The sequence below is a fragment of the Triturus cristatus genome, chromosome 2_1, assembly GCF_964204655.1.
Source record: "Triturus cristatus chromosome 2_1, aTriCri1.1, whole genome shotgun sequence".
Taxonomy (NCBI): Eukaryota; Metazoa; Chordata; class Amphibia; order Caudata; family Salamandridae; genus Triturus; species Triturus cristatus.
Window position 1 is genome coordinate 495,101,298 of NC_140581.1, and position 18,121 is coordinate 495,119,418.

At 44.4% G+C, this 18,121-nt stretch overlaps 1 protein-coding gene across 1 annotated transcript in view; it reads right to left on the minus strand.

Moving 5' to 3' along the window:
* Positions 1 to 346: 346 nt before the first annotated feature.
* PTCD2 (pentatricopeptide repeat domain 2) overlaps positions 347 to 18,121 on the minus strand; it is a 280,197-nt gene continuing 262,422 nt past the window's right edge. The window contains exon 10 of the mRNA XM_085632353.1: positions 347 to 1,779. Coding sequence (XP_085488479.1) covers positions 1,555 to 1,779 — 225 coding nt within the window. The 3' untranslated portion in view covers positions 347 to 1,554. The remainder of the gene's footprint in view (positions 1,780 to 18,121) is intronic.

Here is an 18,121-nt window from a genome sequence, read left to right on the forward strand (position 1 = left end):
TCTGGTAACCAAATACTTTAAGGGACTTTACCTCAATTATGGCTCTTGGATGTAATGCAATTGTAGATTTCCAGACAGTGGATACATGTGAAATATGTTCTGAATGGCTTTGCCAGTTTCTATCCATTTCTCACATAGTGCATATAAATGCCACTTTAGTCTTTTTAGGTGTGAGGTGAGCATCATAGTCAGGCATTTTTTTTTTTTTAATTAATGACAAAAATATAAAAACCTCAGAAATAAAACATTGACATTGCGACCAACATCACAACCATCTCTACAGAAATGCATTTATAAATCTACCAGGATTTTTCTTTTTTAGTGAGATCAGAAAAAAAGTTGCAAATTCAAGAGAAAATATTTTATTAGGATTACTCTTCTTGCGCATCTAGCTGAAATGTTCGAAAATAAATTTTACCAATGTGCGCATTTGACAACATAGACCTAAAACGTATAAAGAATGTGCAAATTCAGGTGAATTCAATTTATAAGCACAGTATACTGCCCATGTTGTTTGTATCGGAAGTAGTATTTTACCCTTGCTTGGCTTTAGAAATCACAAGAGTACTTTTGACTAACCTTGCAAACCGTGGCACCAAGACCTGAAAATTAAAAATGTGTATTCGGCCATATTGCAGAGACACTGCTTTGCAACTTAAGCATCTTAACCATGGGACTGGAGGTCACGGCACTGAATGTGAAGCCCATGTGGCGACATAGGGTTACACTAGTGAGACATAAATAGATAGTGTTTTTCTTTTCTTTTGATTTTGGGAGAGAAAGACAGAGAGGCAGGCTCGGCCTAATGCACAGTGTAATAAAACAGATTGACAGTGAGAGCCTTACTTGAGCAATGTTTGACCCAATCAGGGAATTTTACGGATCCAATGCTCTGGGCTGACCACATCAGCAATCAATCAGTATAGACATAATACAGATAGAGGAAAGGAAATTTCACAGTAATTGTTTGGACTAGTCGGATTCCGTGGGTACTAAGTGCAGTAAGGAACACTACCTATGAACAGTTTGGAGAGAAAGTACTTACAAAGTTCTTGCATTGACTTCTGGTTTGCAACAGAAACAAATGCCTTGGGGTACGAGACCTGTTAATGCCTTGTTGGGTTGGAGGCGGCACTGCCAGAAAACTTCGGCTTCTTTAATCGTTAAAATGTTTTTAGAATCTGCTGCTTTGCACCGTCGGGGAAGCAATGTATTAAGGCTGGTGTCCAGAAGGTATAAGCAACCTCCGCTGATGGAACAACAATTTCTTCTAAAAAACAGCAAGATTTAGAATTGCTTTAAAACCCCAGCATCTACCGCCAACATGCCACACATTAAAACAATTCAGGGGAACTCTTTTTTCAAGAATTTCCTTTTCTGGAGTTACCTTCCAACCAAGGATTCACTGTAACCAGGAAGTGTCTGAAAAGGTTCTCCATAAACCCTTGTTCGAAATGATTCAGGAAAAACGCTGCGGCCCTGGAGACCGCTTTCCCTCTTCCGAAGAAAATGACGCTCACTTCAAAAAGGCAATATTTAACCTCGCAGAGTCGGCTATTCGGCCAGCAGGGTGGACTGGAGCGACTTGAACGTCCGAGGGTTTGCTTTCCTCTGCTCTAGGGGTATAGGGTGGTGCTTTCTCTGGTGAGGGGTCTGGCACAGCATGTCATCCAGGGAGAGCGAGCTGATCTGTCCTGAGGCCTGCAGCTTGCTGTACACGGATTCAAACCTGGCAAGTTGTGTTGGGTTATTCTTCACCTTCTCGCGGACAGCAGCAAGCTAAAGGACGAAACAAACAGATACACACTGAGGAATCAGCCGCCACATTATACTGCAGTAACAGGAATACTCAAGTTATAGATTTCATATAAGCTGAATAGCTGCTTTAAAGAAGGACTTCAAATCAGTACTCCCTATGTGTGACGTTCAACAGTTAAAGTAAAGTTATTCCCTTTCCCAGGGTCAGTTAAGTGCAGTCAGGTGGTGTCTGACTCCTTAACATGTAGACGACACATTAGACAATTACAAAGAGTTTTAACCTTCTCTAGACACTCCCTAAAGAGTGCCATCAATCTGCCCCCCCTCCGGCTCTTGCTTATGACCTAAGCACCAGGCCAGAATTGCAGCCTGGACTGAACCCTCCACTGATCACTCCAGTGTATAGTGCTTCACATCTGCCAAGGAATGGTGGATTTTTTTTTTTAACCTTCTACAGACTGGCACCAGCAGTGGCTGAGGCCACGAAGAACTGGATTCAGTGCAATAAAGACTATGGGTAAGGAATCCGGGAAATTAGCCACCCGTACCTCCTACCAGTCCCAATCATTACTTCATGCCGAAAGAACTAAGCAGGATTAACATTGCCTTGGGCCAACACAAATACAAGAAAACTACACACTGACGTAGGGATGCCAATGGACCTTACTGTGAGAAGTTCCACAGATTTTACATAGCCAAAAACACACAACCAAGCCTGTGACTACAGGACCACAGCCTACGTCACGTGGTGTTTGTTGTCATGGCTGTATGTGACTGAATACAAAACCAGAGAACTCAAAGACAGGTAAGTGACTCAAAGAAATAGACAACACATCGGCAAGCTCATTCAAATATAGGTGGGTGCTATAACTTAGGTGACACAGTATATCCAAAGAACAAGGAAAAAACAACTGTCGCTGGACAGTACGGCCGTCATTCATGTGATAATTTAACAGGTTAAAGGCACACAGCAAAGTAGACGTCAAGTTATGAAAATTTCACAGCTCACAGGTATCAACTCAGGCACAGGAGATTTACACAACCCTTGCAGATTTAAGTCTAATAGGACACACAGGGCTGAATGACAGTGAGTGCTGATACAAGCATGTATGTGGGTGACCGAGTCGTGGTGTGGGGGTGAAGAATGCTGCCCATCTTTGAGAGGCTGGATTCGTAGTGTGTTCCGTGGGCAGGGCATATTGTGAGATATGAGTGGCCCTGCGAGTGATGGACGTTGCAAATGATTGAAAGTGAGTGAATGATGCAACGATTGTTTTTTTAAAGGGTGTGGGTGAACACCTTGGTGCATGAGCGATGCGGAACTGTGTTGCATGTAGCTTAGTAATGTGAACTGGTGAGTGTGGGCAACAGAAGATGCGGGTGATTAGACTGTGTGGACAAGTGTGTCTGATAGGACCCCCTTGCACTGCGCCAACTGTCTTCCAACTAAGATTATGTACCACCACTTACCATCCTGAGTTCCACATTGTACTATTCAATACTCCAGGTCATCCCTTGGAGAAGACTAGTGCTGTAACCAAGTCTTGTGTGCCAGCAGTTACAAGTCTCCATCTAAAACAAGGTTTAATGATCCACTCAACCCTGAAGCATATTCTGGATACCAACAACCTGTTTTCTGAAGCCAACTATGTAACAGTTTCACTCAGACATGTTTTGGAGAGAATTCTGTAACCACTCTCAAATTTCATGAACCATAAAATCATCCTCGAGAACAGAAGGTAAAAGAAGGATGGAGGGGTAGCACTAACATATGCTATCACAACCTGAACCTCATGGAAATGTTTGATTGAGCATACTCTCATTTGAGGGCCTGGGTGCCAGCCGCATTGTCAATCACAAGAGTTTCATTATCACAGCTGTGGTTCACAGTCCACTTGGATCCAACTCTACTTTTCTGGATTCCTCAAAAGGGCACTCCGCCTGTTCGATCATTAGACTGAGAGTACTAATTCAAAATCTATGGTGGACATCATCACTAACATGCTTGAATCCAGCAGCCTGCATGTGGTGAGTGGCCTAAGCAGAAAGACAGAAACACTGGAGCTTAGGCTGATCCACAATCTGACAACCTCAAAATGGAGGTGCAACTGCAGCTATGGTCTCACCATCCTTTAGTCCCTATCAAGCTGTCAAACAAAACCTTCATTCGAAGCGGCAACGGCTCGCTTATCCTCCCTTTTACTTGCATCACAAACATTAAGTTTTGTATTCAGTCCAAGACAAACAACCTGGTTCGATCAACCTTGAAAACTTGATTGGCAATCTGCATCAGAAAGTATCGGCTGCACAAAACATTTGAGTGCCAGCCAAAATGAGAAAACTAAAGTTGTAAATCAAATCAGCCAACACGTGTTTCAGTGGGAAACTAGCTAAGCTGCAATAAGCCAACCACAAGCTGGAATGATAATGATGCAAGTCTAGGTCAGAAGAGGAAACAGCCAACTGCAAGACACATAGTACAGGTTACCATATAGCGACGCAGAAGGCCAAATAGGCTTACTTTGATTAAAGCATCGTTGAGGCATCCAATATAACACAGAAAATCTTCAACAGCTAGCAGAAGCTGTTCACCCCACACGTCCTGAAAAGTATTCCATGCCTTTCACGTGAAGACCCACCTGAATCCTTGTAGCAAAATTGACATAATTAGTGACGCCACGGCAAACAGACTGGAACATCTTCTTTGCCAACATCCCACACCATTCATACTACAAAGAAGAAATCCTTCCTACATTAAACAATTCAGAGGTGGCGCTAAAAGGTACCTTTTCCTGGCATGCTTGGACTACTGTACTATCATCAATACTGGTCTCCTTAACAATCTCACTGCCGAGCTTTAAAGGTTACAGAGCCAGGCAGTCAGAGTGCGCTTTAACCTCTATGAACATGCCCATGACAAATCGGCCCTCAAAGGAATTCACTGGGTTCCAATGGAAAAAGGGTCAAGATGGAGGTCTTCTGTGTGGACCGGTGCTGTGGACAAGGATAGCCTGGTGCAGCTGACTCTGAGTGGCTGACCGTATTTGGCGGTGATTGAGGGGAGGGAGATTGTTGGGTGTAAAAGCAGATACTATATTACGCTGTTGACCTGACGTCTTTGTGAGTTGCTCGCCTGAACACTCTGAGTCACTGTGCTGGTACGCCGCCCGGCCCCCGGGATGTGGGCTGAATGGCTGTGTGCACTGTTATAACGGCAGCTGAGAATTGAGATGTCGAGAGTGTACAGGTTGACTTAATGGATGCCTTGTTTACAATTCTGCAATAAAAATATGTTTAAAAAAAAAAAAGATGGAGGTCTTCTGCACCATTCATAAAGCTCGCTGGCCGGAATACCTGCAGAAACTGACGACATACTATTCACCAACGAGAAACCTTTCTTGAGGGACTGCTAATCTGTTTAACTAAGGATCTTCTAAGAGGCTGAAACACAAAAGAAGAGCTGTAGGAGTAAAATGCTCCAAACTGTGGAATTCTCTAAACCCAATCCTAAAATCTGTACCCAACCGTAATTGATTCATAAAACATCTCAAAACAGAGGAATTCAAATGAACGCTGCAAAGAACACTAGTCGCAACTGAAGAATATCGGACATGAATATCAATCTACCCAGTTAGAACTCTAATCAACCTTCTTATCCTTCAGATGTGTACCTCTCTACATGTGCACCTTGGAGCTCTGATGTATTCTAAAAGAGACATGCAGCACTTTACAAATCTCTAAATAAAGAATAAAATTACATGAGTTTATGAAAGTGGTATAGAGGTTTGTGGGACTGGATGTGTAAGAACATTGCTGCATCTGCTACTAATGCTGCTGGTAAATTTTCCTTGCAGGGGCCAGTAGCTAAGGAGCGGCTGTTGCATGATCAAAGGCCTAGAAACATCGGACAAGTTGTATCCTTTGAACTTATGAAATAGATAGTGGATTCCTTTGCAGATGAACTTTTACCAAATAGTAGACTGCTTAAAATACTTTTGGGAGCTATCTCCTTTCCCAGCACAGTCTCCATCAATTCGTATGTGCAATAGTCATGTTTGGGCACCACTTGAAAATGTTTATGCCCACATCCAAGAACAGTGTCTCATTACAACTGCAATGCAAAAAACCCCAAAAAAAACACGTTTTGCAAAAAGAGACTCAAAATGTAGACTTTCAAACATTCAACCTTTCATAAATACCACCCTACTAAAATTTTGAACTGCACCTAATCTCATTTTACAGCATTTGCCACAACATACGCTAGGACAGAGGTTTCACCAACAGCTCAGTAAGGGCCAACACCTCAGTCAGAAAGGTAGGGATTTTCCTCAGTCAACAGTAACTTCAAGGCCCATCGCAAAAGAACTATATTCTCTGACTGAGGTATGAAACCCCAATCCTATCCCACCAGCATCCTGCAGATTAATTAGCAAGCCAATATTAGAATCCATGAGGGGAAGTAGACTGCGTACTCTACAAGTGCCACCCTGATTGTTGTAGGGCTAATGCTCTGACACCCCAGAACATCTCCATTGGGCTTCAAGTAACATAAAATGTGCTGCCTATGAACTTTCTTGCCACGGTATTCTCATCAGAGTGAAACTCTGCCACTTGTTTCCTTGAAGGGCTAAGCAAAGAGCTGGGACATAGTGGCTGGCCATAAAGGCCTCTACTTAAAACCACAGCTGGACAGGTGAGAACTTAAGCGCCACCCTAATCTTCTGTAGTGAAAGCAAATGTATATGCGTGAGAAAAGGGCACTCTGTTCCATTGGAGTTGGTACTGCCAACATTGACAAATCAAATATGTTAATTCGTTTTGGTCAAGGTTTGCGCATCAAAACTGTAGATTGATGCTGTGTGAGAGACAATAACAAAAATAAGCGACATCCAACTAGAAAGTCGAGTTTTAAGGGTTCGCTGAAGTATTAGTAAACAGGAGCTAGAGTTGGAGCTCGGGTGGAAAACCGGAGCAAGACATGTTAAACCGAAAGTTCGAAATTCCCATTATCACTAGTATATTAGACAAGGTTACCAAAGATGTGACCGCATCAATGAATTTAGAAAGAAAAATCAAACACATCTGTGTGCATTGTATAACAAAACGTAAAGGTAGATTAGGGCAAGGTGGGATCTGGATCAGCCAGGGCTCGGTCTCAGCGCTCGAGGGAAAACACTGCCGGGGATGACCAAACAAGAGCTGCCACCCTCTCTATTGACTGAGCGTTAAAACATATTATATATATATATATATATATATATATAATGTTTTTCATACCGATTAATTAAATCATTACAATATAAGTACTGAGTGCAAAGATTACAATCTAGAAAATTATATATTTTCTCATCATGTTACTTTACCCAGGCTACCTGTACTGCTTTTTTATGGTTTCTGTTAAAAATATATATTTTTGACTTGTCACAGTACTGCTAACCACAAGTCAGGTTCTGCAGTTATAGTCTGGCAGATCAAAGAGGGATGTCTGGAGTCGCCGCAGGAGCAGCCTAAAACAGTCTATATCGTATACAGTACTTATATGATGTCCAGACATTGTTTGGGAAATGCTCTCACGTGTCTGAAGTCGCCGCAGGAGCAGCCTAAAACAGTCTATATCGTATACAGTACTTATATGATGTCCAGACATTGTTTGGGAAATGCTCTCACGTGTGCTTGGGCGTGACTCGTGATCTACACAGACTGAAAAGCAGGAAAGACAAACAATAACCATGCTTTGATCCCTTATTTGTGTAAATCTTATTGTCTCGCTAGTGGCTGCTGGCCAATGTTACCTGGGCCCACGTCCTGATGTACAGAGCTTGAATTACTTGAAATAAAACAGGGTTGATTCCCTCTGTATGTAGTTTGCTCCAGGGTAGCCCTCTGCTGAAGAATAATCAGCAAAAAATAGAAAGAAACATTCTTGCCCTGATGCCACAGACCTAGTTGTGTCCCATAATAATTAAAGCAATACTGGTATTTATGTACTAGATTAAGGTGGAAAGCCTGAGTAAAAGAGGGGGTGAAGAGATTTATCTGCAACGCTACCCTCTAGGAGAACCCCAGCATACGCCGTGGCATCGAGAAGGGCAACAATCTAGGAGTTTTTAGGATCTGCAAGTGCACCCTCCTTGGAAGGCAGGTACAGGACTGAGCCTTTCCAGGAGTTGGCGAGTACTGCCAGCTCAAACGCGCTACATCCAAAGGATGGATCGGTCTCAGCCTATACTTCATTTCTGAGGACTGAGCCCTTCCTGCAGGAGCGGAGACCCGGGAGGTCCCCAAGATCTCAGCCTGATGGATCTTCAGAAAAGCCACTTAGAAAACACTGGGGGCTGTCTCCAGCCTGCTGTAGAAAGACTGTGTGGTAAACATCTGGAGGAGGTTTCAGGGCTGGACATGGCCCGAATAAAGGCCAAAGCAATGGGTGAGCAGGCTATTGTACTAAATGAGTTACTTTAATACCGCTACTTTATTTGAACAGTGAGTGTTACTGCCCTGACGAAGGGCAACAACTGAAAAAAGTATCAAACTATAAAATACAACAAATATACTATTGCAGAATATTATATATATATATATATATTCACTTAAAAAACCATAGGTTTCACACATGTTATAGTTAGCTGGGCATTTCTCTCGTAAAAAACCAATGAAATTCCCCCGTTATAGTTAGTGCAGGCAACTATAACTCACGCGAACGCAATCCTCTGCTGATGACGTCAGATATTACATCACTGTATTTAGTCACTTATTTACCCATGTCTTCTTCCATTCATCTTTAGCTATACATATATTACATTTTTTTTTTTTTCAGAAAGACACATATGTCATCAGTGATGTAATATCTGACGTCATCAGCAGAGGATTGCGGTCGCGTGAGTTATAGTTGCCTGCACTAACTATAACGGGGAATTTCATTGGTTTTTTACGAGGGAAATGCCCAGCTAACTATAACATGTGTGAAACCTATGGTTTAAGTGAATTTGCAAGGTTTTTTAAATGCTAATTCCTAACTATAACGTGTGTGAAACCTATGGTTTTTTCAGTGAATTTGTACGGTTTTTTAAATGCTAAGTTATGTATTTATTAATATATTTTTTTAAACAAAACTTTTTCACGGCGCGCGCACGGTGCGCTTCGCGCACCGTGCGCGCACGGTGGGCACGCGGTGCGCTTTGCGCACCGCGCGCCCACTTTACACAATTCGTGCCGTGCACTCACGGAGCGCTTCGCCCCCAAGGGCCAAATACATTTTTTTTTTTAAATCGCGGAGTGCGCGCACGCTGCGCAAACTTCGCAGAATTTTTTCCGTTTGGGTGGTGCGCGCACTCGGCGATTTTTCGAAAAAAAAATAATAATGTTTTTGGCCCTTGGGGGTCCTTCTGGGACCCCCTGACCACGGCTAGGGGGTCAGGAACTGTCCACCCTGCCCCCTTTTCACGTTCTCCACATTTGTTTTTCACCCCCTCAGAGTGCGAGAGACAAAATGGCGGCCGACACTTCCTGGTTTCGACCGATTCGAATGTTTACTAAGATCTAACAACCAATCAGAATTGCGCTTGCGCACGGCAAGGTGCGCGCACCCAGCGCGCGTACAGATATATATATTGATTTAAATGCTATTTTCTCTGCAAATACTGAACAGATTTACACCAAACCTGCAAAAGGCACTTCATGGACCTTATGGCTACCTCTGCCAAATTTCACGTAATTCTGTTCAGCCGTTCGGGCTGTAGCTGCGACTAAAGTCCCTATGGAAAAATCCATGGGGAAAACGCGTTTTGGGACCCCCCCTTTTTCTCGGCCCCCGCTTGACGAATCACCCCGAGACTTTCAGGGTAGGAGCGGAGCGCCCCATTAGTTTTGAAAATTTCGCGAGGATTCGTCAATCGGCGCCAAAGTTATTCAAAATAGAATTTTGAGATTTCCTATGGAAACTCGGTCCTAACTATAACTATCTACTGGCGGAAATTTTACTGATAAAAAACCAATGAAATTCCCCCGTTATAGTTAGTGCAGGAAACTATAACTCACGCGACCGCAATCCTCTGCTGATGCTAATACTGTATTTAGACACTTATTTGCCCAGGTCTTCTTCCATAAATTTTTAGCTATACATATATTACAAATTTTTTTTTCTCATAAAGACACATATGTCATCAGCAGAAGATTGCGGTCGCGTGAGTTATAGTTTCCTGCACTAACTATAACGGGGGAATTTCATTGGTTTTTTATCAGTAAAATTTCCGCTAACTATAACATGTGTGAAACCTATGGTTTTTTCAGTGAATTTGCAAGGTTTTTTAAATGCTAATTCCTAACTATAACGTGTGTGAAACCTATGGTTTTTTCAGTGAATTTGTACGTTTTTTTAAATGCTAAGTTACTTTACGCCATTCGTGGCGTGCGCGCCCACTTAACGCAGTTCGTTTCATGCGCGCACCGTGCGCTTCGCGCACCGTGCGCGCACAGTGAGCACGCGCCCACTTTACGCAGTTAGGGCCGTGCACGCACGGTGGGCATGTGGTGCGCTATGCGCACCGCGTGCCCACGTTCCGCTAGATGGGCCATGTACGCACGATGCGCTTCGCGCACCGTGCGCACATGGAGGACATATTATGCGCTTCCTTGTGATAGGTAATCTGTTGAAATTTTTTGGGGAAATGCTGTGCTCTTATATGCCATGCACAAATGGTGGCCTTCGGCCACCATTTGCACACGGGGTGGAGAGAGTGGTTTTTTTTTTTTTAAATAATTATTTACCGTACGCGTACGGTAAGCGTAATCGGCGAAATTTTCGAAAAATAAAAAATTACCGTTTTTTGCCTTGGGGGATCTTTGAAGACTCAACTAACATGGTTATGTGCATGGGCGCTGTCTAAACAGCCCCTTTATATGTTTTTGGCATTTGTTTATCAGCTCCCCCCTCAGAGTGCGAGAGAGAAAATGGCGGCCGCCGCTTCCTGGTTTCGACCGATTCGAATGTTTACTAAGATCTAAGGGCCAATCAGAATCGCGCTCGCGCACGCCACCGTACGCGTACGGTAAGCGCTCCGTAAGCGCACCGTAAGCTGGCTCAGATATATATATTGATTTAAAGGCTATTTTCTCAGAATCTACTGAACAGATTTACACCAAACCTACAAAAGACACTTCCTTGACCTGAGGACTACCTCTCTGCCAAATTTCAAGTAATTCTGTTCAGCCGTTCGGGCTGTAGCTGTGTCTAAAGGTCCTATGGAAAAATGCATGGGAAAAACGCGTTTTGGGACCCCCCTTTTATCTCAGCCCCCGCTTGACGAATCCCCCCGAGACTTTCAGGGTAGGAGCGGAGCGTAGCGCCCCACCTATTTCGAAAAATTCGCAAGGATTCGTCGACCGGCGCAAAAGTTATTCAAAATAGAATGTTGCGGATTTCCTATGGAAACGTGGTCCTAACTATAACTACCTACTGGCGACCGCCAGTAGGTAATATATATATCCTGTTTTGTTGTTTTAACTGTTCGAAACAGACTGTGAACTCATGCAGTAATCAGTCCTTCCAGGAACCTGGCGAATCTGAAGCCCATGTCGTTATTATTGAATAGGCTTAAGTTTTTTTTTTAAACATCTTACAAATAGCTGTTTGTTGAATGAATGCCTTGGATGAACCTACCATAGCTTCTACATTTTATAAACACACAGCAGCTGCCTTCTCCAGGTGGCGGTGTCTAGTGGGGGGTAGGGATGTCATCTGTCATAGCAAGTGTCCCAAGCCACTTTTCCCCCCACAAAGAAATTCTGTTTCATTGAAATCATGGATTCTCTGCTTCAAATAAGTTGTCAGCATGTGTTTTGCGACGAAAGATGTGCTTTTAGACCAGGTTTTATTGTTTGCACATACATGTTATTGCCTACCTACCAGATTCATCCATTGTTGGCAGAAGGACAGGCCAATGGGCTGAATGTCTGTGTGGATCATACAAGTCTTATGTTCAAAAGCGACAGTCCAGCTCAGCCCATCATCCTACACTGCTCACAGAATTGGTAAAGACTCTTGTTATTCAGCGGTCTCAAACAAACAGCTATTATTATTACCTTCTTGGTTACTACTCTTGCTGTTATTCCTCATTCCACTAGCATGTGATTGAGCACAACAACTATATGGGGAAACTACAAGCAAATCAGTAGTGTCTACATTTTGGGTGTGCCATTCATTCTTTGAACAGGCTTTCCAATTAGTTCTTTCAACAAGGTGCTAGCAGGGCAAATTCTTCACATAGACATTAACGGAGTTATTTTGTAACAGGCAGCAGCCTTCGTCTTAAATTTGTCGGGCGTAAAAACCATACATTTTGTTTGATGATATTTTCAGCTCTGTCATGTTCTTTGTTACATGATGTAAGGGCATCTAGGTTGTGGTATACTCTTACTTGTTTAGAAGGCAGAAGGGTGACATATTCCGCATTACTTAACACTTCTGGGCTCATTCGCTTCCAACTCTCTTTAATCGCCACTGGAGTCTTATAAAGAGTTCTACTGTAACCTGCCAAGTTAGATTCCATTTACATCGATGCTGTGTTCACAGTAACATCACCACTGTACAGGCTGATTTTTGAGATCTTCAGAAGTTTAAGAGTGTTGGTCTGTTACTAACACACATCCCAATATGGCGTAAATAATTGCAGTGAAAATAAACACACACGGCCCAAGCATACAAATGGATAGGATCTTTAAGCTGACAATCCTCAGCACCGACGGTGCTAGGGATTTCTGTTTCAGCTGCTTCACTAATGGCCTTCATTGAAGGATGTAAACACACTGGCTCCCACTGAGAGCGTCCACCCGGGCCCTTGTTCGAGGAGAGTCTCATCTCAGGGAAGTGCAGATCTGACCCCACAGGGAATTTCCTGGACACCAAAGGGAAGACAAAGTCCAACGATGGTCACGTCCTGCTTTTGGCAGACACAAAGAGTCCAGCAGCAAACATGAAGGAAAAGCCTTTCATAGTTAAAATTAACACAAGTGTTTACTAATATTTCTGGTACAATTCCTTCTGAAGTTCCCAACAGGAAGGGAAGCAGCATTGGTACAAAGCGGCTCCACCATGTCAAGAGAGCAGCAACATTAATGCATTAAAGCACTACAAGCAGGTACCTGGAAACCTCAAAGGTGTTAAGGTTTAAAAATGTGGTCTCAGTACAGTTAGGTCTGTGCACCCTAGACCAATGATTACTGCTGGTCAGTGTTTAGAGAGATGGCTTGCTGGCTGACAAGCAATCACTCTCTATTTCGGCACCTCTATTGCCTTTACATGAGGATATACTAGCCTCAAGGACTCCACCTCTGAGGTCACAGGCACACTGTGAGGAGGGGGGAGTGGAGATACACTTGAAACCAACGTCAACAGTCTCTACCCTTGAGTTGTCATGGTCTTTGGCCACGGAAATGCCGTGCAAAGGGCATCCAAGTGCTAAAGACAACCTCAAAAGGATAGAAGCTAGAAACCATGTCTATTTTTCAGCTGTGCCACAACATTATGTGGGAGACTGATTTGCTATGTGGTGCAACTGAAAGTCACTAGACCTTGAGCTGTTAGTTACATCTAGGGTCAAAACTTTTCTTCAGGTAGATTGCAACTTTCAAGTGTACAGAGTGGCAGTGCAAACTGAAGGTGTCGCATTTCAAGTATCAATGAGATTTAAAAAGAGTTATTGTGGCCACGTTGGAGAATTGTAGTTGGATGAAAACTGTTGCATCTCCAACATGGTGAATTATTAAGTTAAATAACAACGGTTTTGAATAAAATCCGACAATGTTTGACAAAACATACACAAGTCCCAGTACAGAAGCCCCCCTTTAAACCATTTCAATAATATAATGAATTGTGAAGAAAAAAAATGTTTAAATAACAATGACAAGAGGGTGTTGGTACAAACTCTTTTCCCTAAAAAACCCACAAGCCATGACCTTCTATCTTCTATGCATTTCACAACATATACTGGAAGAAGGACCAGGGTATAAGATAGGGTGAGGGAACAGAAGTAAAAGTAAAAAGAACAGTTACTTACTATGTGGTGGAGAATATCTAACTACACATTCCTCACCTTAGAATATTCCCCGAGACATCAGACTGGAGCCGGAAAACTTCTAAGCAGTACATCTGTGCACCGGAAGGTGGCACCCGCTGCTCCACATCTGCATCGAGAGTGCCAGATGTGATGTGCGCTGGCCTTTATAGGCGCCGCCCACCCACGCAAGCTGAAATCAGTTGCTATCGTGACTCAGATGCAGAGCCAAAACCAAATTGGTCGTGACCAGTGTGCAGATTCCTAGCTTAGGATCTCTGTAGGTGAAAGAATCCAGTTAACAGATCGGGGCAGGTGGGAGGGTTGGTGAGGAATCTGCGGTTAGTAAAGAGTCTCTACCAGAAAAGGCATTAACGAACGTAAGAAACTTGTACTTTTGACAGACACTTCTAACCTCAGATTCCTCACCTTAGAATAGGTTTACCAGAGCAGTAACTTCTAGGAGGTGGGTCTGTGAACTAGCTCAAACCAAACGTCCTACAAGACCGAATGGGCAAAATGCCTTTTGCACCAGACCAGACTATCCAGACAGTAGTGCCCACATCACAACCTGGTAGATGTCCATGACAGGTACTCCACATGCCAAAGCAGTAGTAGCAGCCTTGGATCTGGTTGAATGAGCCCTCGGGAGGCAGCTTTTTAGCTAATGCTTAAAAAACTTGATGCAGAGCACATTCCAGCAGGAGATTGTCCACTTCTGCACCACTCTTTCCTTCTTCGCTCCAATGAACCTGATAAAGAACTAATCACCACCTGGTGTTCTGTGGAATGATCAATAAAGAAGTTCAGTGCTCTCTTCGGATCCAGATAATGGAGACGCTCCTTTCCTTAGAAGGGTGAGGTGGAGAAAAGAACATCGTCAGGGCGACGGATTGGCCAATGTGAAACAACACAATCACCTTTGGTAAGAAGGGCACACGAGTCCGGAGAACCAGCTTGTCTGGACAGAAGGCAGTATCGGGAGTGGCAACAGAAAGAGCCTGAAGCTTGCTCACACTCCGGGCTGATGTGAGGGTCACCAAGAATCCAATCTTATGGGTGAGCAACCTGAGTGGACAACTGTGCATGGGTTCAAAGGGAAACACATGAGGAAGGTCCAAATCAATTCAAGTCCCTCTGGGGGACAACAAAAGGAGATGGGAAACAAATGTTGGAGTCCTTTAAGGCTGGTCCAGCAACTGTAAAATGGACAAATAGCCGACTGGTAACCTTTAACTGTACCCATATCAAGGCTTTGCCAGGCTAAGAACAGTATAAACAACAAAACCTCGGAGAGCTTGGCATGAAGTAGGTCGACCTGTTTGTTGCCACACCAAGCCATAAACTTGTCCCACATTAGGGGTATACCGATTTGGTAGATGTAAAGCCTGGCTGTGAGAATAACTTCCACAACCTCCGAGGAAGGTCAGAAGCCCTCAACTGCTGCAGCTTAATCTCCGGCATGGAGGTGGAGCATGTGCAGGTTCAGGTACAGAATTCTTTCCTGCTGCGACAAGAGTTCCTCACGAAGGGGCAGCTTGATTGAAGGATAGAGACTCATGAGTTTGGTGTACCAAACTCTCCTTCCCAGTCTGGCATCACCAGGATGATTTCGGCCCAGTGATCTTGACCTTCAGAACTCTGGCCAGGAGTGGTATCGGCAGAAAAGGGTACAGGAGTCCCGAGTTCCACCTGACATGGAATGTATCTCCCAGCAAGAGCCGCACGAGAAACTAACTCGCAAAAGTGCTGACATTGTGCGTTCTCTTCAGTAGCGAATGGCTCGAGCGAAGGGTCTTCGTAGTTGCGGAAGAGGCGTTCAAGGAGTCAGTCAGGTGATGCGCAATCAGTAAAATCCCCTGGCGCCCCAGCCACGTCCAGAGGTGCAGGGCCTCTTGGCAAAGGACCAGGACCCCACCCTGCCCTACTTGTTACAATACCACATGGCGGTGGTGTTGTACGAGATCATTTGAAGCAGTCTCCCTTGAATGGATGACAGGAAGGCGTTCAACGCCTGTAACTTCAACTGGCTGATGTGGTGTTGAGCCTCTGCCGGAGACTAGAGGCTTCTGATCTCCACCTCTGCCAGATGGCAGCCCCAGCTCAGAAGCGATGCATCTGTCACCACTGTCAGCTCTGGGTGGGGAACAGAGAACTGTCTGTCACTGACCAAATGGTGGTCTTATTGTCACCACTGCAGGTCTTTTGCAGACCCTGCTGAAATCTGGCCTAGTGTGGAGCAGTCCCCTTGATGTTACTACCACTGGGACTTCAGATCCCACTGCAGAGCCTGCATATGGTATCTGGTGTGCTTGATCAGCAGGATGTAGGAGGTCATCAGCCCTAAAATCCTCAGAGTCAACATCAAGGGGATCCAGGACCGAGGCTGAAACATAGGGATCATTGCCCAAATGGCCTGGACTCTCCGCTATTGGATACAGATGTGAAACTGCACAGTGACCAGATTTGCTCCAATATAAGGAAGCAACTGGGAAGGAGTCAGGTGTAACTTTGGAATGTTTATAGTGTACCCAGTGATAGGAGGAGGTTGGACATAGTCTATAGGTGGTTGTCGACCACATGTGGCAAGCCAGCAATCAGTTGTCAAGGTAGGGGGAATACAGGGACTTCCGACCTCCAAAGATCTGTGACCACCGCCATCCCCTTTGAAAACACCAGAGGGGAGCTGGTGAGGCCAAACAGAAGAACAGCGAACTGGAAATGCTTGTGGCCCACCGTGAACCTCAGGCATGGGTGATGGTGCCAGCAGAGGCATCAGTGCAGACTCGGCTCTGGGACTGGGAGCTGATCCAGGGGGTCCAAATGGTGCAGAGGGAGGTTCTGCCAGCGGAGTCCCACTTGGGAGGTCTCTCGGCTCCATAGGCGCACCAGAGGAAGTTGGTTGCGCAAACAAGCGCATCATGGCCACCCTAAACTCATGGAGTTGATCAGGAGTTGCACCAAGTCCGGGAAATGCGGGCTGGCTCAGAGCAGAGGCTGGGACCGGCGCCGGAAAATGGCTTCGGGAGCAGGCTCTGCAGGGTCAATGACCCAGCACCTTTACAGGAGACTTGGAGCCGCCCCGTTTAGATCACATCTTCTTCTTGAACTTACTGTAGGAGTGTGACATCAACAACTACTTCTCTTGGTACTGCTTGTGGGAACAAGATCGGGAATAGCGAGGAAAAATAGTCCCAAAGACACCAGGGGTAGCTCCAAATCTGCCTCTGTCACCACAAAAAGAAAGGAAATGATGTCAGCACACGTGGATGGAGCCTATGTAGGCCTACGCACATCACATCTGGCACAGACCGCGTTGACGGGGAGACGAAGGCACCATCTTTCAGCGTGCAGGGGTACTGCTTCAAAGTTTCTGGATCCAGTCTGATGCTTGGAGGAATATTCTAAGGTGAGGAAACTGTGGTTAGAATTCTTTATTACAAAGGGTACTTAGGAATAAGATGGGGGGACAGCAGTACACAACGTACTGAGTTTATGACAGACAGGAGAGGGAAAATGACATGTATAAACCTACAGGTGAGACAGGAGGTGAAGAGGGTCAGAAGGTCAAATTAACGGGAAATAGAGAAGCGAGTAAGGAAGGAGGAGCGATAAAAGGAAGTACAGGACTCCTCCATAAATAATAAAATACAAAATAGCTTGACAGCCTGGTAATGTATTTTCCCCATAAAATGGAATTGTCAAGACAGATGTCATTAATCGGACCGGAGTTACATTATGTCAGATTGTGCAGGTAGGACCCGTCAAAACCTGTATGGTGGTTTTCATCAGCAAAGCATCCAACAGGTCTTGAAACTATAGTGACAAACATAGTTTAAATATTTGAATCCAATGTACCCCGAAACACTGCAGTAGGGCCCCCATGAATCCTTGATTCACTAATGCATCTCAGAAGATTTTATGTAAAAAGAATAAAGCCAGTCAATCCTTTAATTTGTGGCTCCACAAACACTTGTGAGTCCAAGATGGACTTCAGAGCTTTCACTTGAGAGAAAAGAAAACACATTCCTCTTAAAAACATGCGCAACGGAATGTTTACTGTTCCTATTTCCAGATGGCAGCCACGGTGACATTATAATGCAAAAGTAAGCATTCGCTGTTCCCAGGAGCGTTGCACACAAGCAGAGGATAAGTAAAGACACCAAGAGGTACGAATGAAGAGCTGCTGCTAACACGATGAAGATGAGCATCGAGACAGCACATTCACTCCACGGAAGCAGAACGAAAATATTCATGCATTATCTATCAATCTGCACGCATGAGGCCATCTAGTGGTGACAAAGTGTACTTTA